The 25,603-nt window shown below is 32.3% G+C and overlaps 1 protein-coding gene across 3 annotated transcripts in view; it reads right to left on the bottom strand.

The window, feature by feature from the left end:
- Positions 1 to 25,603, bottom strand: part of LOC114326819 (uncharacterized) — a 672,802-nt gene that overhangs the window by 235,316 nt on the left and 411,883 nt on the right. For all 3 annotated transcript variants that reach the window (XM_028275266.2, XM_050655637.1, XM_028275265.2), the window contains one exon: positions 9,539 to 9,588. In XM_028275266.2, coding sequence (XP_028131067.2) covers positions 9,539 to 9,578 — 40 coding nt within the window. In that variant the 5' untranslated portion in view covers positions 9,579 to 9,588. The remainder of the gene's footprint in view (positions 1 to 9,538; positions 9,589 to 25,603) is intronic.

The raw sequence follows: 25,603 nt of genomic DNA, 5'->3' as shown, positions 1-25,603 counted from the left end.
TCTCATTAAAAAAATTATCGATTACGTCATCACGCCCAGATGGATGACATCACTAGTATGAAATATACGCCAAAAAATCGGAAATTAAAAACAAAAATCGACCTGTGTTGGGATTTTTCCGCAAAGTCGCCGGTTTATGAAATAATGAATTTATGCGTTACTTTAGGGACGCACTGTATATTACTTTGGTTGATTACAACTACACTGCGCCCCAAAATTAACGCATAATTTTAAAAACCTGGTAAATCAAATCATTTTAATGTTTCGATTTTTGTTATAATATAATATTATTGTTACCTCGGGTATATTGTAAAATTTATCGAAAGAACGGTAAAAAATTCCGATGTTTTATCATTTCTTGCAAAAAAAATTAAAAACATGCTAATTGTGCTTCATTTTATTTCGAATTTAGTTAGGTTGAAATACGTTGTGCTGAACGTTTAAAGGGGATTTCATGTTTATTAAGTGTTTTTTTCTTTGAAATAAATCACCAGCAGCAAGAACATCGAAATTTGTCAGAAAGTGACTGTATTAGAATCGTTACTCTTCGCGAAGAAGGATACACTCAAGTAGAACCCGCTGAACGTTTTAACGTCACTCAGTCAACCATTTTAAGAGTGTTAACACGTTTTTCTGTTACTAGAAGTAACTCGAGAAGACCAGGTCAAGGCCGCAGAAGGGTTACAACTCCTAATCAAGACCGGTTTTTGACACTTGGTACACTGAGACAAAGGTTTGTTACCAGTACTTCTCTACAAAATGAATTTTTGGATCGTTATAACTTTAGAATCAGCCAAAATACGATTAGAAGAAGACTTGCCGAAAACGACCTGAGCCCTGGAAGGGCACCAACTGGTCCATTATTGACCAGAGACCATAGAAGGCAAGTATTGCATTTTGCTCGTGAACATGTTGATTGAAATAATGACGATTGGGGAAGAATATTGTTCACCGATGAATCCAGGTACTGTTTTTTTTCTGATGACAGGAGAAACAGAGTGTACAGAAGGCCTGGGGAACGCTACGCACAGTGTAACACCGTAGGGACTGTACAGTATGGCGGCGGCTCGGTAATGGTGTGGGGTGGGATTAATTTGGAGGCTCGTACGGAATTATTTAGAATAGATCGCGGGCGGCTTACATCGCACAGGTATATAACAGACATTTTAGAAAAGCATGTCGTACCATTTGCACCATTTATTGGGCATAATTTCATGCTTATGCAAGATAATGCCAGGCTGCACATGGCAAGCATTGTGCAACAATATCGTCAGGAGGTTGGAATTCCTGCCATGGATTGGCCTGCGAGAAGTCCTGACCTCAACCCAATAGAACATGTTTGGGACATCATAGGCAGACGACTACGACAATTACCTAATGCACCAAACACATTGGATGAACTGTTTTTGCGGTTAGTTGAAATTTGGGATCAAATTGATCAAGAAGAAATAAGATCGGTAATTATCAGTATGAGAGATCGTTGTCAAGCATTAATAAATGCCATAGGAGGCAATACTCGATACTAGTACTCGGTACTAGTACTTTCTTGAACTTTAAAAATTTCAATTCCGTCATTTATTTATAATGTTAGTTTGTTTAGATCAGTTGTTTGTTTAGATGTTTAGATTTATGATGTTATATTGTTAATTTCAAGACATTTTTTGTAAAAAAAGAACAGTTTTTTATTTAAGATGTTCTAAAAGTAACCATAAAGCAGAAAAGAACAAACAAAAAATTTTTCATTACAAAATAAGAATTTTAAAATTAGGCGTTAATTATGGAGCGCAGTGTATTTATACCTGTCTATATATCTTTATTTATCATTCTTCACTTATCATGTTTCGTATTTCATTTCAATTCAATTAGCTCGTCTTGACTGTTTGCAAGAAGTGCAATGTCTGCTTAGGTTGTTTATTTTTCGGCTATTGAAATCTATATGTAGATGACCTGAATAAGTAATAAGTGGACACAGTATAAGTCCTTGTCTGACACCTTCACGTCTGAGTTCTTTTACGTTTATTTATCTTCCAGAGATGAATTGATTTCATCAATTGCGAATTTCTAGTACAGGCCTTATGCGTCCGTTTTAGGTAGGCCAACGGTTATTTTACCATATATTTTTTTGTCTGTAATTTTGAAGCATTTCTGATACTAGATTATTAAATTCTGAGGTATTTTAGAACTAGCAGTTACTCTTGCTTTAAATCGGTAAAATACACCGCTTTGTTTTTCAAAAAAATGTTCTAATTAAAAAAACGAAAAATTTTCAAATCTTTTTTCAGAAAACGATGAATCATACCGACTTAGAGCAAGAGTACCTTTTAGTACTAGAATACCTCAGAGTTTAATAATCCAGTGTCGAAAATACTTAAAAGTTAAAGAAAAAAGTTATGGAATAAAATAACCGTTGCCATACCCAAAACGGACGCCCATGACCGGTATTAGAAATTCGCAATTGATGGGATCTATGTCTCTTTGGAAGACTTTCATTTTTCTAAATAGGTAGAAGCGTTCTGGAGGTATTTAAAAATACTAATTACAAGGCGCTATCTTCAAAGCGCTCTAGCTCCCTTTGGAAATATTTTTGTCTAGGTGAATTGAGTTAAATTGTCTCAAAATTATCTGAGGAATCTCCGGTCTTTGTTTGTTAGGAGAGTCTTTGGACATCCTGTATATCCTATTAATTACCACAGAAAACATGTTCCTTTTCATAAAAATCAAAATTACAACCTCATTTGATATACTTACCTCTAATGTATGACGAAAGTGGTAAACAGAAAGTAGTCTAGACCAGTGTATTACATACATATCAATACCGGGTAATAGATCACCGGTCGTAACCAATCAAGCACATAAAATTCACGTAAGCTTTCATTATTCTGAAGTCAGTAAAATTTCATAGTAGTTTCAGGTTCGCTGTTGCAGCATGAGGTTTATTATTTCATCCGGGAACCAAGCCAACCATCTGGCAGTAAATAATTGTTGGGTGGAAAGGGAAGTCTAATACTTAAATTATGCTCGAAAACTGAGTTTGGTAATTTAAATCTAAATTTTAATAGAACATTTACGAAGTGGTGCAATACACAAACATAAATATATTTTTCTACGAGCGTGCAAAAATGTCTACTTTCGCGCACGCATTTTAGTTGAGAAAGTTTCACTTTTCCGCACGCGTGTTACTTTTCCGCACGCGGTTTTTACTTTTCCGCACGGGTGTTAATTTAGATATGTCAATATGGCCTTAAAGTAATTATAATACATGCAATAAACTAATATTTAGATATTATTTACTTATTTATTTCAAATATATCTTATTGTGTTCCTGTTTTAATGAAATTAACGCGACAATTGTATGAAATAAAATTATATTGACATAATATTCGAAAGTCGTATCGGTAGACAATAACAGTTGTTTTGAATCATCGGCATGGAAACCAAGATCGTCGTCACGCTAACTAATTATATTGAAAGTTTGGTTTTGACAACCTTGTCAAAAAATAAATTTGTGTATGTATTTTCTGTAGTAATTGCACAAGAGCTATAAAATTATTGAATTTTTCCCGAGTGACACTTTGACAGTTTTCAGTCACGAGGGCAAAAATTCTATATTAATTTTAGAGATCGAGTGCAATTTGTTGCGATTAATTCATGAATAAAACTGTTCAAAACCAAAATTTTATGCTAATTTATTTATGTAAGTACAAATTAATACTGTTAAACACACAATTGATATAAAATATTTTAAGGTTGAAAGTCATCACTTTTATAACTTTTAAAACATTAATTGTCATTAATGTCACTGAATGTATTTTTCCGTAGCAACGAAGGGCATCTGACGTATTATTCTTGACGACGGGATATTATCAAAAATTATCACCTTAATTTGCATTTCTGTAGCTTTCTATTGGTCAGAATCTCCTATGAATGAAATAAGTATATTAATTAAATTAATTGATTAAGATTTGGTAATTTTTTAAAAACTCTTAGAAAAATATTGTTCCTAACTCTTGCAGAAAGTCTCTTTTCCGCACTCGTCTGCTTGCCGAACACCCGCTTCGCGTTTTTCGGCAAACTGCAGTCGCGTGCGGAAAAGAATGACTTTTTACACTTGCTAGGAAAATAACTATATTAGATTTAATCATTCCTATATGGAATGTAAAATTAGTGCAGTCACTGAAGGTTATCACCTCCTATTTTGTTAAACCTCCATCGATTTTCATGAAAATTGGTGAGTAATTAGAGAATACCTCAAGGAACAAAGGTGACATGATGCCAACTTGCGCTTTTACCCTGGGGTGGATGCCACCCCTTCTTGGGGGTGAAAATTATTTTATTTAAAATAATACACTAAGTCGATAGAGGGACAAATTATAAGCAAAATTTGTTATACAAAGTTATCAAAGTAAATCAACACTTTTTGAGTTACTAAAGACCAAAGATTTTATTTTTTCGTAAAAAAATGCATGTTTTAAATCGGTTTTTCACGTATAAATCAAAAACTATAAGCTTTTACAAAAAAGTTATTATTACTGAAATTGAAGATAATAAAAAATTAAATACATTCCATTCCTCACATAAAGAACTAAATTAATGTAGTTGAAAGTAAGTTATTGACAATTGAATGTGCATTTTTTCGACGAATACTAAAATCTAAGTATTCAAGCTTAAATAACGGGAAAACGATGAAATGTATAAAATATTCCTGCTAAACATTTGCCAAAGTACTTTGGAATACCTATCAAATGAGCTTCAGAACAATGTAATAGCGTCAAAATTAAGCAAGTTATAATGAAAATAAAAGAACCGTTTCGAATTTATTAGGAAAAAGTGAAAAATAAAACATACAAAAATTTTCACAAAAATTAAAATTTATAGTTATCCTCACAAGAATTTCTTTATATTAGCATAAGTAATGCGTTCGATGATTTTGACCGGTGTAGAATGCATGTTTTTGAAAAAAAGTTATAATTTAAAAAAATCATAATTTTTAAAATTATTGTAATTCGCATATTCTTTTGATAATAACTCCAAAAATACTCAATATACGTAGAAAATTATATATAACCAAATTTTAGTTGTTTCTGTACCAAATATTTTACCTGTTTTACTATTTCTATAGGGTAAAAAATAACCGAGATAGAAACGTTTAAAACTTAAATTTTGCTGTGGGAACCATGCAACCGGGGTTATTTAACCTTTTATTTTTAGCAAAGTAAGGGGTTTAAAAGATTAGGTTCAATGTGCTTAAATAGCACTTGGAATTAACTATCAAACAGTATTTAGACGAACCTGACCTGCTATCGTAAACACGAACGGAGTTATTAAAAAAATAATAACAATTTTTGGAAAAATTTTTAAAAGATAAATTTTGAAAATATTTTGGAGAATAAATTTTAACGCTGTCAACATGTTCGGGAGCTCATTTAATAGATATTTCTAAGTACTTTGACAAATGTTAAATAAGTTTATGTTATAAAATGCATCAATTTCCCATTATTTCAGCTTGAATACTTAGAGTTTTTTACTCGCCGAAAAAAATATACATTCAATTACCTATAACTCACTTTTAGTTAACATTAAAATGATTTTGTAGTAAGGCGTTTATTTCATTTTTTATTAGCTTCAATTTTGATAATAATAACTTTTTTGTAAAAAAAAACTTACACTTTTTGAGTTATTGATGAAAAATTTGTTAAAAACATGCATTTTTCTCAAAAAAATTAAAATCTTTGATCTGTAGTAACTCAAAAAGTTTTGATTTATTTTAATAACTTTATATAACAAATTTTGCTTGAAATTTGTCCCTCTATCGAATTATGGGGTTATTTTTAATAAAATAATTTTCACCCCCGAGAAGGGGTGGCATCCACCCCCAGGATAAAAGCGCAAGTTGGCACCATGTCACCTTTGTTCCTTGAGATATCCTCTAACCGCTCACCAATTTTCATGCAAATCGATGGAGGTTCAACGAAATCGGAGGTAATAGCTCATATCCACCTTCAGTGACTCCACTAAATGTAATTATTTCCTTTAAAATGCATACATGCTTAGAGAGTTTTCATTAATATAACAAGTTAATATTTAATAAACTCCGCCTGTGGTGTCAAATGGGTGGATCGAGTAGCTCAGGAGTCACCACTGCCGATCCTAAGCCCGGATAAAGGAGGAAGGTTGGGCAGTGGGCTGACAACCCACTCCCGGAAAAAACACACTGTTACGAAACCTGAACATTTGCCTCGGAATACAGGACGGAACTTTCGGAAACGACTCAAGCTACGAAACATGGACTATGCATTTGGAAATTGGAATGTGAGGACGCTAAATAGAGCAGGAGCTCAAACCGCACTTCTGCAAGAACTAAAAAGATACAAGCTCATGATTACTGCTCTTCAGGAGACAAGATGGCTGGGGAAATGTGATGCCAGGGACACTAAAATGCACACAATTCTATATAGTGGGAAGGAACAAGGAAGTAAAGAATGTGGAGTCGCATTTGTGGTGGATAATGAGTTTAAGTCAAAAATCGTAGACTTCCAGGCAGTCAGTGAAAGGATATGCAAGTTGAGAATTTGCACCCACTTTTTCAACCTAACAATGATAAACATTCACTGCCCAACAGAAGAACAAGAGCAACATACAAAGGAAAGCTTCTACCAACAACTGGAGATAGTATATGATAATGCGCCAAAAAATGACATCAAGATTATAATGGGTGATATGAATGCTAAATAGGCAAGGAGCCGCAGTTCTATGGCACAATAGGGAAACACTCACTGCACAATGAAACAAACGAGAATGGGAAGTTTTTGATAAATTTTGCCACCAGTAAAAATATGGTTATAAGTTCCACATGCTTTCCACATAAAGACATACACAAAATGACATGTATTTCCCAAAGGGAACCACAACCAATCAAATCGACCATGTACTGATAGACAAAAGGGCAGCCAGTGGTATCTCCGATGTAAGAACACGACGAGGAGCATGCTGTGGATCAGACCATCTTTTACTACAAACCAAATTTAGATGCAGAGTTAACAGGGAAAGAAACGAAAGACAACAAAGAACAAACAAACTGGATCTGGAAAAACTGAAGATCCAGGAATGTAAAGAGAAGTTCGAACAGAAGTCGTAAATAAGTTAAGGACGTTGGAACTGCACTCCATAGAGGGTAAATGGAGTAATATCAAAACATCAGTACTGACAGCAGCAGCGTCCACCCTCGGAAACAAGAAAAATGAGAAAAGAGGAGCATGGTTTGATGACCAGTGCAGACAAGCAATAGAGGAAAGAAATGAAGCACACAAAATGTACATAACAAGAAGAACACGAGAAAGACAAACATTATTTGAAGTCGCAAGACGGAAAGCAGACAAGATATGTAGAAATAAAAAGAGAGCCTATGAAAATGGACAAACAGAAAAAATGGAAAAAAATTTCAAAAACAACGAAGTTAGAGGGGCTTACGAATACGTAAAAAAGATAAAAAGTGGGTATAAACCTCAAACAAATCTATGTAAAGATAAAAGTGGGCAAATAATCAGTGACCAACAGAAAGTCACAGAAACCTGGAAGCATTATTTTCAGACCCTACTTGAAACACAAGTAGACATGGAAGATGAAATGGGTATGAATTACGTAGAAAAGAATGAAGTAGAGAATGGAGTAGAAACTCCAACCATAGAGCCAACTCTCGAAGCTATTAAGGCCCAGAAAAACAATAAAGCTCCGGGAGTTGACGAAATACCAGCAGAACTGTACAAGGTAGGTGGCGACCATCTAGCAAGTCACATCCACGCGCTCATCAAAGACATATGGCAAGAAGAGAAAATACCCGACAACTGGAAGAAAAGTATAGTATGCCCGATCTATAAAAAAGGAGACAAACTCCAGTGCAAAAACTACCGTGGAATCTCTCTACTATATACAGCATAAAAAGTCCTCACGTATATTATAAACCAGCGGTTCCAGTTCCAACCACTAGCAGAAAATATTATTGGAGAGTATCAGACAGGCTTCCGACGGGGAAGATGGACACTGGATCAAATATTTACAGTAAAACAGATCTTGAGCAAATCATGGAAACACGATATTGATGTTCACAACGTGTTTGTAGACTTCAAACAGGCATACGACTCAGTCAAAAGGAACAAACTGTAGGTACTATATATTGGCTGAATTGGCAATACCACACAAGCTAACAAGACTCATTAAGGCCACAATGGATGCAACTCGCGCATATGAACGAATACAAAACCACCGGACACACTTTTTCAAAATTTCGCTATAGCAAGGAGATGGGCTGGCCCCAACATTGTTTAACCTGGCAGTGGAGTATGCGGTTAGGCAAATGCAAACTGGACGAGGAAACCTACTGATCAACCGAACGGTTCAATTGGCCGCTTGTGCCGATGATATTAATATTATGAGTAGAACATCAACAGGAGCACAGGAAACATACGCAGAATTAAAAACACAAACAAAAATGCTAGGTCTGGAAATTAACACATAGAAAAAACAAAAATAATTACCCAGCCGAGAAGAAATATAGTCCCACAAAACATTATACATGAAGATGACATTGAAACGGTTGGAAAACTTACATACCTGAGAGTAGAAATATATGCCGACGGATCAGAAGATGAAGAAATACGAAAGGGAATAACGCAAGCAAACAGAGCTTATTTTGCCCTCTCCCATATATTTCGGTCTGAAAGCGTCCACCGAAATACAAAGATGAGAATCTATAAAACCTTAATTCGACCAATAACATGCTATGGCAATGAGGCCTGGGTCCTGAAAGAAACATCCAAAAACAAACTCGACACATTTGAAAGGAAAGTACTGAGGAGAATACTGGGACCTGTGAGGGAAAACGGAATTTTCAGAAGTCAATACAACAACGAGCTTTATCAACTCTATAAGGAAACGCCCCTGTCAGACTTCATTAGAATACAAAGATTGCAATGGGCCGGACATGTGATAAGAATGGGAGAGGATAGGCTACCAAAAAAGCACTGAATGCTAGAATGCAGGAAAAGAGACCGGTTGGAAAGCCAAGAAAGCGCTGAGAAGACACAGTAAATAGCGACGCACAAGCCCTTTTAGCAGTACGTGTATGGAGAAGAGAAGCCACAGGCAGGCAAGGGTGGAGGCAAAAAATAAAGGAGGCCAAGGCTCAATTTGGGCTGTAGTGCCGTAGAAGAAGAAGAATATTTAATAATATTATTATACGTTTATTCGTTTAAACTTATTGTAAGTATGTAGGAATGGGGTCTATGACTGAAAGAGGAATGAAGCGCTATGAACTCTGTAGTTTAACAAACTGAATGGTTTGCCCATGCCCACACGAAAAGATGCCACGTATAATTGTGCCCCGCGTGAATACATGGTGTGCCTAAATCTAAACCACAGGCAATATTTGTATACAAAATAACCGGAGATCCAACTTTCATATACCGAAAGTATGAAAGATAATTATTATTTTCGTTTATACATAATTATAAAAGATAAAAGAGATATAATTTTTAATTCCTACCTTGTAAAAAAGATCTTTTCATCCTGATGTAGCAAGGCATTACTATGGCACTAAAACAAAAAGCCAACGTTATTATTAACATATTATAAGTATATATACAGGAAGTTTATTATTGCGCTATTACAGGTTTAATAAAGTTTGTTTCTTGTTTATCGCTATATTAATCAAAAATTCGAGAGCGATATCTTCGAAGTAATTTAAATTGAGCAGATTGCTACATAACGTTTAAAAAATACTTTAAATAATGTTTTCTGAAATAAATAAATCTATAATTAAATTAAAAATACACAATATAATAAAAATGTGGAGAAATATTATTTATACATAGATTTATATACAGGGTTAGCCACTTGAAAGAGTCCACCATGATATTTGACAACATTCATAGAATTTTGTGGAAATGTTGAAACAGGTCGATTTTGTCAAAATGTATCAGATAGTGTTACACCTCTTACAAACTAAACGTAACGCTTATATTTTACTGGTGTCAATTATAATTATTGTATTAAATGTTCAAAATGATATGCACCAACTTCCATACAATTATAAAATCCCTGTTTGAAATTACGAACATTTTGAAGCGTCTCAAAGTGTTATAATGTTTTTCTGAAGCTATCTCCTTGTGGCATTTTTATGAGTAACTATTTAGTGGGAAATAAGCCACAATTAAATTGAAAAAATAATTTTATTAACGTTTCGAAGCCCAAATCGTGTTTCGTTGTCAAAATACAAAATACTACTAAAATTAACAAAAATGTTGTTGCTAAGTAAAAAAATTCTTCTAATAATTTATTTAATCTGACTCATTTATACTGGCAATTTAGACGTATATTATACATTTTAAAGTAGAAGACTTTAAAACGATATTGCCAATATTTATGAGTTGCATTCCTGGGACGACTTTACTAAAAGATAATTCATTCGATTACATGAAATCAATCCCATCTCAAGAATATCCGTCAAAAAAAAATCATAGCATGTGATTTGTCTTTAAAAAGACAAACAAATGCAACGATGACAGTAAAATTCTCGCGTTAGAGATTCCATAGTAAATCACGAGGGAAAACCAGGAAAAAACCTCGTGATACTACCCCGACATCGTAAGTATTTGGTCTTATATTTAATTTACTTTCAAAAAACTAATACCAAATTCTCACTTTAATATGTTTAAATTATAAATAATATTAATAATATGTACATAGATACAATATAAAATTTGTACTAACTCGATATGTTATTGACTTACTAATCGTGGTATTTTCTTTCTATTGACTTCCTCTTTCAGTATGGGTAACCACATCTTACTGCATTCTACCGAGGAATTTGCGACACAATTGGTTTCATTTAGCATAATTAGAGCCGCTTCTTTGATTTTTCTCTTTTTACTATCTGATTCTTTCAGGACTATACTTGAATCTCTCCACTGAATTCTATGTTCATTATCCCATGCGTGTTGAAAGAACAAAGAATTGCATTTATAAAATACCTTGTGAATGCGAACAATTTTATTTAGGTGAAACATCAAGACCATTAAACGTTATAATAAGTGAACATCAGTCTTATATTAAAAATAGAGAATTTGATAGGTCTCAAATATGTCAACACGCATGGGATAATGAACATAGAGTTCAGTGGAGAGATTCAAGTATAGTCCTGAAAGAATCAGATAGTAAAAAGAGAAAAATCAAAGAAGCGGCTCTAATTATGCTAAATGAAACCAATTGTGTCACAAATTTCTCGGTAGAATGCAATAGGATGTGGTTACCCATACTGAAATAGGAAGTCAATAGAAAGAAAATACCACGATTAGTAAGTCAATAACATATCGAGTTAGTACAAATTTTATATTTAATATTACTTATTGTATCTATGTATTATTAATATTATTTATAATTTAAACATATTAAAGTCAGAACTTGGTATTAGTTTTTTGAAAGTAAATTAAATGTAAGACCAAATACTTACGATGTCGGGATAGTATCACGAGGTTTTTTCCTGGTTTTTCCTAGTGATTTACTATGGAATCTCTAACGCGAGAATTTTACTGTCATCGTTGCATTTGTTTGTCTTTTTAAAGACAAATCACATGCTATGATTTTTTTGTGACGGATGCTCTTGAGTTGGGATTGATTTCATGTAATCAAATGAACTCTCTTTTAGTAAAGTCGTCCCAGGAACGCAACTCATAAATATTGGCGATATCATTTTAAAGTCTTCTACTTTAAAATGTATAATATACGTCTGAATTGCCAATATAAATGAGTCAGATTAAATAAATTATTAGAAGAATTTTTTTACTTAGCAACAACATTTTTGTTTATTTTAGTAGTATTTTGTATGTTGACAACGAAACCCGATTTGGGCTTCGAAACGTTAATAAAATTATTTTTTCAATTTAATTGTGGCTTATTTCCCACTAAATAGTTAAAGTGTTATAAGTCTTGCTTTTTATATAACCTCTTAGGAAGAGGTTCAAGGGAGTTAATCGGGGGATCTTGCTGACCATTTCATACCTCTTCTTCCAATTCACTGCCTAGAGAACCGTTCCTAAAGTTATCCCCTCACTTTAAGTAAAGTGGATTCTTTAACATCGATTTCGTGTCATCTCAATTTTAAAATTTAATAACACTACTATGTAATTTAAAGGTTTTAATACGTAAAAAGTAACTAGTTTCAACTATCAACAGAATGTTCCACTGATGATGGTCCGACTGGATCGAAAACGTTCTAGAGATTTGTAACCCATTTGGATGAATTTTTAATTTTTTTAATAAAAACTATATCCTCATACATTAGAAGTTTTTAACTTTATTGTAAGTCTGTTTAAACTATGATATACTGCCAAATACTGGGATTTTTCCATCTAATTATTTTAAATTTATTCCAACGCTCCACACATTCTCCATGGTACTTTTCATTTAAATTTAAAAGATCCTAACATGTTCTCATTACTTTTTGTTAGTCCAGATATCCGTTCCATATGTAAGGACTAGGCGTATTATTGTTGTATTGGGACCGTGAAAGTTCGGAAAAGCGACACCTGGTTTCTACGCTCTGCAACTTTATTCGCACTTTTAATTATATTGGCCAATCATATGGTCCTGGTTGCTGGATAATTGTCAAGGCCATAGTCCAAAAAAATTATAAGAAGAAAAAATAAGATTCAAATTATGTTGTTAAAACGTAAACAATTTTATGTAGTAAATAAAATTAGTTATTAAAATGTAGTACTGCAAGCAAAATACAATTAATTAAATTTACCTTTATATAATAATTGCATATCATATCAATATTGTGGAGCAATATGTAATTTTTCTTCTTCAACGACACTAGGTATGAAATATACGTCAATTTGACAATTTCAATTGGCAATATGAATTATTTAAGAAAGTTGCAAGATTTCTCGCTATTCGCGTACGATCGTTTCTCGTATCCCCTCCAAGTACTTACACATCGCGAATAGAGTTTTACATTTAATTTCTCGATATCATTGAGGATTTAACAAGGAGATTACGTCCAAATATCTTGGAAGATGACTCAATACCTGCTCAAAAAAAGAGGTTCTTGCTAATATTGCAAACGCAGAAAACACAAGTGTTATCAAGAAGTGTTGGCTGTTTATTGAACATAATATAACAACAGGTTGCATGACATGTGTTGACCAAATTTAGATACATACTTAGCAATATTTTCTGTATGGACTTTTTAAACATTGTTGGTTATTAATTATTATTACAATGTTATTTTCCTTTAATTAGAAATATTTATTTTGGACTATTTTTTTTATTTACCATTAAAGATAGATACACACAACGGATAAATAGTTTAAAAAAATTTATTTCATTTTTATTTTGTATTTCGATTTTTTTTTTTTGGTCTTTACAGGTCTCACCCGTGTGTTTGTTTAATTATATTTCGCCCGTCCGCGTCCGCTGAATGTCCTCCCGTCTTGATAAAAGCGATGTCTACAAAACAAAACCTGATAATCTGGATGATAACAGAAACCCGATAGTGAAAACAACCAGTAAAATAATAAAAGTACGATTGCGCAATATCATGTAATAAAATTCGAAAAATTCGATTTCAAAAACAAGAAAAAACACATTTTTAGTCATTTACTTTGTAAGGTTTCTGTTGTGACTGAGCATTGATTTCTCCAAGCTAATTCTCTAGTAATACCACTGTTGTTCGGTAGAAGTAATTCTAAAAGATGTAAGCTATTTTTTTAACAAAAGCAAAAATAAATAATAATCACTTAAGAAATATGTCATATTTTTTAATCATATTTACTTTCCGTGGTGAAAATTTTCGACTTTCGAATTTTTCTTGAAAATGAGCTTATATTTTTCCTCCATAAATGTTTGCAAAAGTTGATATTGTTGTCTTTTTATGTTGTCTACTTTTCAATAAATGTTAGCTTAGACTAAATAAAGGGGATCATTAGTAGAGTGAGTATCAAACCTAATCACCTCTCAAAATATAAAGAGAAAATGTAAATACGTCACAGAAAAACTTGATGCGCAAATTTATAGAGTATAAGTTTAACTAGAAAAAATGTATAAGAATAAAAAGAAAAATATTAAGATTCGAATGCATGATTTAAGTAACATAATATATAAATATAATAATCTGTTTACTTATTAAAAAATAAACAGCAAATGAATAGAGAGTTAAAAAATATGTAGAATTTTGCCTAAAAAACCTTTAATTACACCATTGACTTTCATTATCATTATTAAATAACTCACATATTGTTCATTCATCACAGAATTTCGTAAATGTGGTTCTTCACATGTAGCAATAATATACCTCCCATTGTCGGTGGTAGGTAAGTGTCAAGGCTCAACTTTTTCTAAATATTTCAGGCAACGCTCGGCTATTCTTCCACTTTCTCCGACCAGCAGTTTATTCAACCGGTAATTACATCATATGCACACTAAAAATTCCTCTTAATAAGAAATAAACAACGCTAAATTGTAGCTAACATATCCTCTAATTAGGTACTGTTTACTATGTATGAGAAGCAGGAGGCACGTTTTTGTTTTGTAATTTATTCCACTCTCTTTTGGTAAGTTTTTTGCCGTAAATAACAACAGATATTAGATTAATACTTACATTAATCAATAAAATGAAAAAAGTAATTTTGTCAGATTTTTATCGTAACTAACGAGATATTTGTTTGCCTTTTTTGATTGGTATTGGAGTTGTTGTCTCTATGAAACACTGTCACTCCATATTTCTTGAGCGGTCGACCGAAAGTTCCTCTACTATACGATGATTTGTCCCTTGAAATTTTAACAACGCTTGTGTCTGCCATTCTACTGAGGTGACTGTCCCATTTTTTTTATATTTGTTGTCTACTCGTTTATATCCGTTGTAAATTATAGTTTATTCTGATACTTTTTATTCGGTCTCTCATTATTCTCATTTCTGCTGTATCTAAAAGTCTCTATATTTTGGCTGTGCCGGTCCTTATTTCTGATACCTGCGTCATTATTGGTTTTATGCTAGCCTTATAGATTTTTGATTTCATCTCACAGTTAATGTGTCGGTTACTCCATATACTTACCTAGTGTTATTAAGTCAAATTGCTTATCTATTTGCTCTTTGGACTTCACCTCTTACTTCTTTTTCAGCGTCTTCCAGCTGGGCAGGAAATTTTTAGGCACTTTTACTTTATTTCCATTTCTTGTTAAATGTTAACTTCATCTACTTCAAAATTTGCATGTCATTGGTTATGTTCCTAGTTTTCAGAGTTAAAATCATCATGTTACATTATTTGCTCTTGTTCTTTGTTCTAAATCTTTGTAAGTTATAGTCTTTGCAAGTTATCTTTGTTTTGTTCTATAAAAATTGCATCGTCTATGCAACAGAGAATTTTAACTTTATTGTTTTCGATTCCGTATCATCTTCCTTTATTTACGCTGTTTATGATTTCATTCATGATTAGATTGAGTAGCATACGGCTTAGTGAATTCCCCAGTCTTTTTCCATTGCTTGCATCTATACAGGATGATTGATTAGTAGGGTAAAGCTCAATATCTCCGCTACAGTAATAGATATCAATAAAAGTTAATAACAAAAATTTTAGCCACCTTTGAGCTTCACATTACAAAATTAGTTAGAATGTTAATTTATGTTTTTTTTTTAAATGGAACACCCTATATTTTATTTTATATTCGAAATCCTGTTAACTTTTTTATCAAAAAAATATAATAGTTTGTAATGTTATACAATGTATTTACAAAGTTATAACCAATTTTGTATGAAAATCGTAACATGTTTAACTCCCTGTATAAATAAAAATAAGCTCAACAGCAATGGTTTATTAATACCATATTTTTTTATTTATTGCCAACATTTTTAGGAATTATTGATATTGCTAATTCTCTTTATATCAAATACAGGGTGAGTCAAAACGCAAGTACATTATTTTCTCAGTAATGTTAAATGGAACATCCTGTATTTTATATCATTATTGAAAAGTAACATTAACGTGCTTTAATTTTTATATAACATTCCCTATGCCCAAATTTATTAGTTTTCGAGATATTTTCATTTTTCAGAGCATATTATTTTAGGGGTTTAAATTTATCTCAATTTTAAGTAAGCCATGACTGAATTGACAATTGAAGATTACCGATTATCAATCCGGTAATCAATGTAACACTGTAGCAAATAAAGAAATAAAAATAATTAATTAGTAATACATTTTACAAACAAAAACACAACCACTACGTGCAACATTTTTGAAACAATTAAAAACTATCTTTTTATGTAAATGCAACAAATAAACAAAGAAAAGTAGTAATAAATTTTACAAAAAAATACACAAACACAAAATACAATATTTTGTGAAGACAATTAAACACTACTTTTGTATGGAAATGTAACAATGTAACAAATAAAGAACGAAACATAATTTATCAGTAATACATTTTTCAAAAAAACATGTTTGAAAAAATTAGAAGCTACTTTTAATAAAATATTTTTAATATTTAATTACATAAGGTGTTCAAAATTATCTTCTAACACATTTATGTACGCATAAAAACGATCATTGAATGAGCTACTTACTCTAGGGAGCATTTGTAAATTATATATATACAATCGCACTAAAGGCCTTAGAGGCCCATGGCTTGAAAAGTTTGTTTTTTTTTCTTCATTTTCACGTTTCTTTATGTGCTGAGCTCTTCTCTGGCTTGATATGTGATTTTCGTCCATTCCTTCCTGTTACTCATTTTTCTTTTTTGGCCCTCTAGCCCCATTCTTTCCAAATCTTTTTCGATGTCTTGCTTCCATCTATTTTTCGGCCTTCCTCTTCTCTTTTTTGGAGTCCTCGTGTTTGGCATCCTTTCAATGTGACCTCGCCATCTAAGTCTCTGAGCCTTTATCACTCCTATTATATTAGGTTGGTTGTATAATTGCTTTAACTCATCATTTGATCTTCTCATCCATAAACCGTCCCTTATTTTTCCTCCATATATCTTCCTTAGTATTTTCCTTTCCCAGATCTCCAGTAAATTTTGTTCATTTTTTGTCATTGTCCATGTCTCACTGCAGTATGTTACTATTGGCTGTATAGTTGTTTTGTATAGCTGTACTTTTGCCCTTCTTGATAGAAACTTGTTTTTCAACATTGCATTAAGCGCATGTACACTTCTATTGCCTGCCATTATTCTAGCTTGTATTTCTTCTTTAATGATAGGTTTACGTTATATTATTGCCCCTAGGTATGTAAATCTTTCTACCATTTCGAATTCGTATGATGTTCCTTCTTCTGCTTCTACTTTAAACTTTTGTCTGTTCATAAACTGACCATCTGTCCACTCCATATATTTTGTTTTAGTTGAATTTATATACAGTCCCATTTTCTTCGCTGCTTTTACTATTCTCTGTACCATCTCCTGTAGCTCTTTTTTCCTCTTGCCAGTAACACCACATCATCCGCAAACGCCAGAACTTGGTGTCTTCTTTGATATATGAGTCCTTCTCTATTGATTTTCGCTTCTCGCATTATTTTTTCTAGGCATATGTTGAAGAGTAAAGATGACAGAGGATCGCCCTGTCTTAATCCTTCGTTTACTATAAATTTTTCTGATGATTGATTGTTTATTTTGACTCTGTTTTCTGTATTCTCCAGAGTAAGATGTATTATGTTACGTAACTTTCTGCTAACTCCCAATTCCTCAAGCGCCTCTTTTAATTTCTTCCTCTTTATTCTATCGTATGCTTGTTGGAAGTCAATGAAAAATGCTATCGTTGGTAGGTTGTGTTCATAGCTTTCTGCTTGTAATTCTCTGATTACGAATACTTGGTCCGTTGTGCTTCTCTCTCTTCTAAATCCGCGCTGATATTCGCCTATTATATTTTCAGCTTCTTTTTCAAGTTTGTTTTTTATGGATTTTCCTAGGATTTTGTATACGGTATTTAGTAATGCTATTCCTCTGTAATTACTGCATTCTGTTTTGTCGCCTTTTTTATGTAATGGGCAGATAATTGCTTCCTTCCAGTCCTCTGGTATTCGTTCTTTTAACCATATATCTTTTATGTTTTTGTGTATCCAATCATTCAGCAATTTTCCAACATATTTGATCATCTCTGCTGTTATGTTATCGCTTCCAGGGCATTTGTTGTTTTTAAGATTTTTAATTATTTCCTCGATTTGTTCTTTGCTCGGTGGATTATCTTCTATGTCTTCTAACTGTTCATTTTCTGTCTCTGCTTCTATGGATTTAATTTGGTTTGGCTTATTCTTGCCATTTAGTAATTCGTTAAAATACTCTTTCCATGTCTCTACTATTTCTGCTTCACCGCTTATATTATCTCCAGCTTTGTTTTTAACGAATATGGGTTTTTGCTGGTATCCATTTTTCTCGTTTCTGGCACCTTGATACAGGTTTTTTATTTCTTTATTTCTGTAGTTCTCTTCTATTTCTTTTAGCTTATTATCTAATTGTTTTCTCTTCTTTTCTCTCAACAACCTCTTTACTTTTTGTCTTTGTTCTATATATCTATTATGCGTCTCTGTTGTTTCTTTCTTGATCATTTCCATCCTTAGTGATTGTCTTAGTTCTATTTCTTTTTGGCACTCTATGTCGAACCACTTCTTCCCCTTTTTAATCTCTTGTTTATTACATTATTTTGCTGCTTTGTTCATTACTTGCTTTATGATTTCCCAGTTGTTCTCCATTTGTTCTTCTATTTGTATCTTTTTTAGATCTCTTTCCATTGTTTCTCTGTATGATTCTTGCTCTTTTTTTGTTGCAAACCGAATTGGTTTATATATACATTTCTTTTCTTTTATTTTGTTTTTGTTTTCAGGTATCAGTTGCTTCATTTTGATACCCACCATGTAATGGTCGGAGTCGGCATCTGGTCCTCTGTATGTTCTAATCTTCTTTATACATTGCTGCTCTTCTTTTTCGATCAGCACGTGATCTATTTGGTTTTTGGTCTTTTTATCTGGCGATATCCATGTTTCCTTGTGTATTTCTTTTCTTTCGAAATATGTGCTCATTATGATCATATTTTTTTCTCTTGCAAAATCTATGAGGAACTGTCCGTTCTCATTAGTTTCATTGTGTTTACTATGTTTTCCTATTGTCGGTCTAAATACTTCTTCCTTCCCTATTTTGGTATTTGCGTCGCCTAAAATAATTTTCATGTCGTATCTGGATATACTTTCGATTGTTCTATTTAGTTCACTGTAAAAAGATTCTTTGGCATCATTATTTTTTCTTCAGATGGTGCGTGAATATTTATGAGAGTGATTTTTTGGTATTTTCCTTTGATCCTGATACTACATATTCGATCTGATATTGGTTTGAATTCTACTATTGCTTCCTTTAGTTCTTTTCGTAGCATAAAACCTGTGCCTAATGTTCTATTCTTTCCGCCGCTATTAAAAAACACTGTATCTTCTATTTCTAATATATCATTTCCCAGCTGTTTCGTCTCCTGCAAGGCTACTATGTCAAATTGGAACTTTTCGATTTCTCTCGTTAGATGTTTAAGTTTACCTTCTTCATATGTGCCTCTTACATTCCATGTTCCTAAAAGTAAGTGTTCTTTTCGACATGTTTTCTTGTGTTTTGGTCCGGTTTTCATTTTTTTTTTCTCTTTTGTCCTTTTTTTGTACTATCGTTATCCTTTTTCTGTACTTGTGTCGTCATCGTTATTCCCATGGTACAATTGTTTGCTAGTTTTTTGATGTTGTTTTGATCATTTTTCCTTCTTTGTCGTTCCACTTCCATTCGTTGATGTTTACCCATATTTTTTTACTCCAATCTCGACTTCATTTCCTTTGTTTCTTTCTTCCTGAGCAATGTTTCTAATTGTTTCCTGTATTTCTCGTTCTCTTATGGTTGCATCTTCGTTAATATATACCTTCAGCCCTCTTATTTCTTTTAACTTATACTTTTTTCCATTATTTTTCTTTTTTCTTCTTGGTTTTCTAATTCAATGAGGCATGTTTTTTCTCCTAGCTTGTGAGCATTCCTTATTTTAACCTCTACTCCTAAGTGTTGTTTGATGAAATTGTTAGTTGTTTCTTTTAACCCTGCTTGCTCATATGTGTCTATCTTTAGACCGTTCATGACTACGTTATTTATTCGTCGGTGTTTTTCCATAACTTCCATGTGGTTTGTTTTTTCTCTGAGTTCCTCCTTGATTTCTATATTCTCTTGTTTTAGATCCTCATTTTCTTTTCTCAGCTTTCTGTTTTCTATAATGAGCTGTTCTATTGCTTCCTTGCTTTCTTTTTGATTTCTTTTTATTTCCTTAATGTCATCGGTGAGGTGGCTCACCATTATTAATAACTGATCAATTTTTGTTTCTTCATTTCTTTTCTCTTGATTTTTTGTTGGTGTTCTCGAGAACTTTTTGTTTTTTCTAAAATTATCATTTTCCTCGTTATCCATATATCTGTCCTTCCTTTTTGACCCTCCTTCTGACTATGTGTCAGATTTGTAAATTAACACATCGAAATACACTTTGTATTTTATTTTTCATCTCATCCCTTGTTTTTGGAGGTATTTTATAAACTTCTTTATTAACGTAACCCCAAAAAAATTAGTCCAGTTTATCAAATCCTGGTGATTTGGGTGGCCACGCTACTGGTCCATTGGAAAATGAAAATATCTCGAAAACTAATAAATTAGACATAGGAAATGTTATCTAAAAATTAAAGTACGGTAATGGTACTTTTCAATAGTGATATAAAATACAGGGTGTTCCATTTAAAATTACTGAGAAAATAATGTACTTGCGTTTTGACTCAGCCTGTATTTGATATAAAGAAAATTAGCAATATCGACCATATTTGAAAATTTTGACAATGCGTTAAAAAATATGGCATTAATAAACCATTGTTTTTTTGATTATTTTTATTTAAACAGGGAGTTGAACTTGTTACGATTTTCATATAAAATTGGTTATAACCTTGTAAATACCCTATATAATATAACAAACCTTTATATTTTTTTGATGGAGAAGTTAACAGGATTTTGAATTTAAAATAAAATATAGGGTGTTCCATATAAAAAAACATAAGTTTGGTCTGCCACTGTGTTATCAAACACCCTGTAACATTCTAACTAATTTTGCAATGTGAAGCTCAAAAATTGCTAAAATTTTTGTTTTTAACTTTTATTGCTATCTATTACTATAGCGGAGCTATTGAGCTTTAGCCTACTAATCAAGCACCCTGTCGGGTGTGTAAGCTGTTTATCTATTCTGAGTTTGATCTTTGATAGTTGTTTTCAATTGTTTATCCAGCGTGATTATAAAAAAGACGAATTACATCTTTAAGTCCTACTATGTCAAATGCCTTCCTCAAGTCGACGAAACATAGCAATGTGGGTCTATTTTATTTTAATGCTTTCTCTGTAGTCTGTTTTTATGACGAATACTGCATCTTCTGTAAACGATCTTCCCGTATTGAAACCTTTTTGATCATCTGCTAAATTCATGAGCTTATTTATTTGTTATTGAAAAATTTTAGTTCTAAGTTTCAGGATAGTATTGAGCAAACCAATGTCTCTATAATTTGCTGGTTATTTCTTATCACTCTTTTTGAATAATTTGATTAGTATTATTGTCCTAGATTCTTCAGGTGCTTTATTGTGTCTTATCATCTTGTTAATTAATATTGTCAGTTAATTCGTCATTGCTACTCCCCCATATTTCAACAATTTATTTGGCAACTAATTTTTTTCTCTATTCTTTAGTTTTCCTATCATAGTTTTTATCCTCTAGGATTTTAAAAAATATACTCGGGAAATATTTTTTGAGGGATATTATTATTTCATAATTCACTTGCGCTGCAGAAGTCATATCGTTGTTTTATCCCTGGTACTATGTAATTACTAACTTGAGCGTTAAAGTCACTCATGATGAACATATTCATTCTGTGGAATTTTGTTTTACTTTGCTCTGGAGATATTTATAGAAGCTTTTTCTTGTATTTAGATAGTTGTTATTTTCAGATGAGTAGATTGATATCACATTTAGGCAAGGGCTTGCTGTCTAGTTTAGTGTACTAATACTTCTCCTTTGGCTCTGGTTTCTTTAGTAACACCCCTATTATTTAGTAGTCATTTAACATCATTTGACCATTTCCCTTTTTCTTTATCTCGCAGTCCACAGATATCAACTTTTTTCTCTTTAAATTATTAAGTTATACTTTTTTCTCTCGTGGTTAGTGATTTTAGGTTCCACGTACCGATTCAAAGAAAACTTTTCATTTTTCTTTTTTTAACATTGATGGTCATCGTTAAATTTGTCCTGTTCCGATGCACAATCCTGCTTCTATAAGCAAAGTCTATCAGCAGGGTGCTAACCTTGCTGAGTACTCCTTCCTCCTTTATACGGACTTGGGACCAGCAGTGATAGCAATACAGCTCCTTGAGCTACTCATTCCACCCAATCAGGTACCACTATTCCATAAGGAATTGTAGTGAACTATATCTCTGCAAATTCTTAGAATCTCTAAGCCAAGTTTCATGTATTCACATACATTTGGAAAATGACCTTATTTTTCCTTTCCACTGTCGCAAATTCTTAAGCCACAAAATACTTGGTTTATCTCTTCCTCCTTTTCTTGTCAATTTGCCCTGCATAATATCTTGAAGACATTAGCATTTTTCGTTTCGAATTTTGTGATGAAAGTATGACAATTTTCTTTGTTTTACGGTTAAAGATAGTTGTTTACCTATTTTTTGGAAAACAGCCTAAATAGTGACATGATGTGTAGACGATATAAGTAACATTTTGCGGTATCACCACATTTTAAAAGCTGATTCTCTTACTGGTGCCCTCTGACAATACAATATCAAAGCTTCCACGACATACAAAAAAGTTGAAAACAAATAGCACTTGGGCACTCGCAATCTAATAATGTTTATTAAGCTGTAAGTTAAGAACAAAATCTGCTACAGTATCTAGAAAAAGCAGTAAATGTAAAAATGATAAAAAAGAAAAATAAATAAAGATAAACAAAAATCAAACTAAAACAAATAAAAAGTAAGGAATTAAGTAAAAAATGAAGGACAGAAGAGAATGAATGTGAGAAAATTATGAATAATTATTTTTATTACAATAACATTAATTATGATTATTTTTTAATGTTTTTAATTTCCAATCGTGTTGTAAGATTTTTCATCACGTGTTTAATTCTATCCAATCAGATTATTATCATACCTACTGGGAATAATCTACTTAAATTATTATACTGGGAATAATTTTGGTTCTGTTTCATTACAAGTTTCCTAGTGTTGACAACTGTCGCATTTAAGAAAATGAACCATAATAAACTTTTATTTCTGGATCTTATGTCAAACTGCCACGAGGACAATACAAATCGGCAATTTTAAGCTCTCGAGTATACTTCGGTAAAATTATTTCATGAATAAAACTGTATACTTTATTAATAATTGTTACTAATATTTTATTGATATCTTCGTCTAAATATTTGCTAAACTGTGCACTTCGACAACTTGAAAACATTAATTGTGATAAATGCCACTGAATGTTTATTTACAAAGACTTGAATTTTGTATGTAAGTATTAAAAAACAATCTGTCGAATATCACACGATGGTAAGAATAAATAAGAAAATAATGCTCCAATTTGTTTCTCAAACTTGTTTCTATTCGGAAATAGTCACTCGAGCCCTGCGCTCTCTCGTGTCTATTACTAGGCAACAAGTTTTCCAAAAATTGTCGCATTATTTTCGAGTTAGTTTCACTCTTTTGTGATATTAATGTTGAGAATTATAACAATAATATTATATCGTGATCGCTGCGTGAATATAATGCAAATATATAATATATTTTAATATGCAAAACACTTTTTTAATACCATAAGAAATATTTATGAAATATTAATAATGCATTAGTATTAATAAAACAATTAATTAATTAGTTAATAATTGTTGTTATTTTTGGTATCTTCATCGTCAGTGACAGGCAATATATTTGTATCGCCATTTGCATTAAATAATTTTTAATAATTTAAAACATAAAAATACTATAAAATTATTATATATAATATAATTTGACATATTATTAGGTATATAATGTGCGTCTTATTCTGTGTTTTCTCTTCATATATTACAATTAATTTATGATTTCCCTTTCCTTTTTTATTCCACAAATGAGTGGAAATAAATATCATGTAAAAAAGTGGCCTATCACAAATGAAAATGCGATATTAAAACAATTAATAGTAAGAACTATGTAGCAGATAAAAATCGGTTAGCTAGATGCCATTAAAGTCAAGTAAAAACGCATAAAGAACCTAATATCCTCATTGCACTAACCAATTCAGTAATGTGTTCGAATCATGTGGCATTCAATTAGATTTATCTATCTATCTAATCAGCCCTAAACATCGATCCTTCGATATAGGCCTCCTCTTCCTTCTTCCATGCCTCTCTATCTTGGGCAATTTGCATCCATTTTGACCCAGTGTGTTTCTTCAGGTCATCTGACCATCGCATCTGTGGCCTTCCCCTTTTTCGTTTGTGGTTCCATCGTCTCCAATGTATTATCATCTTAATCCATCTTTCATCCTTCTGCCGTAGGGTGTGTCCGGCGAACTTCCATTTAAGCTTTGCTACTTGGGTAGAGACGTCTTTCACTTTTGTTTTATTACGGATCCATTCGTTTCTTTTCCTGTCTGATAATTTAATGTTCAGTATTTATCTTTCCATGGCTCTTTCTGTCTTTGCTATTTTTTCCATATTCTCTTTTGTAAACGTCCATGTCTGAGAGCCATATATTAAAACAGGGAGTATACATTGATTGAACACATTTGTTTTTAGGTGTTGCGGGTATTTTCTGTTCTGTAGAATATAAGACAGTTTTCCGAATGATGCCCAGGCCTACTTATTCTTCTCTTTATTTCTTCGGTCTGATTTTCTTTATTTAATCTAGTGATTTGTCCTAGATATATATACTCTTTTTCTTGTTTGTACCACTGTAATTACTAGTTCTTCTTGTTGATTGGTCATGGTTTTTGTTTTACTGTGATTCATCTTCAGTCCTATCTTTGTCGATTCTCTATCTAGTTCTTCCATCATTCTTTATCATTCTTCACTTCTTTCTGCTATTAATACAATATCATCAGCATGTCGTAAGTGATTCAGATATTGCCCGTTTATGTTTATACCCAAACCATCCCAGTGCAGTTGTTTGAACACATCTTCTAGCGCTTGGTTGAATAGCTTGGGCGAGATGGTATCTCCTTGTCTTACTCCTCGGTTTATTTTAATTGTCTCCGTTTGTTTCATTAGCTTAATAGTTGTTGTTGCCTTATTATATATATTTGTAATTAAGTCGGTATATCTGTAGTCTATTCTGCTGTTTTGTAGGAAATTCTTTACAGCCCAGTGTTCCACACTATCAAATGCTTATTCAATTAGGTAGGTTGAATATAATGTAAATAAAAGGAAAAACGGTTTTAAGGTATAGTTACTAGATTGTTACCTATTCAAAGTGTTCTCCAGAAGAAGAAGAACAATTTGATGATAAAAACTCACATCAAATTATAAGCCGCCATGGA

The sequence above is a fragment of the Diabrotica virgifera genome, chromosome 7, assembly GCF_917563875.1.
Source record: "Diabrotica virgifera virgifera chromosome 7, PGI_DIABVI_V3a".
Lineage (NCBI taxonomy): Eukaryota > Metazoa > Arthropoda > Insecta > Coleoptera > Chrysomelidae > Diabrotica > Diabrotica virgifera.
This window is presented reverse-complemented; position numbering and strand designations above follow the sequence as displayed.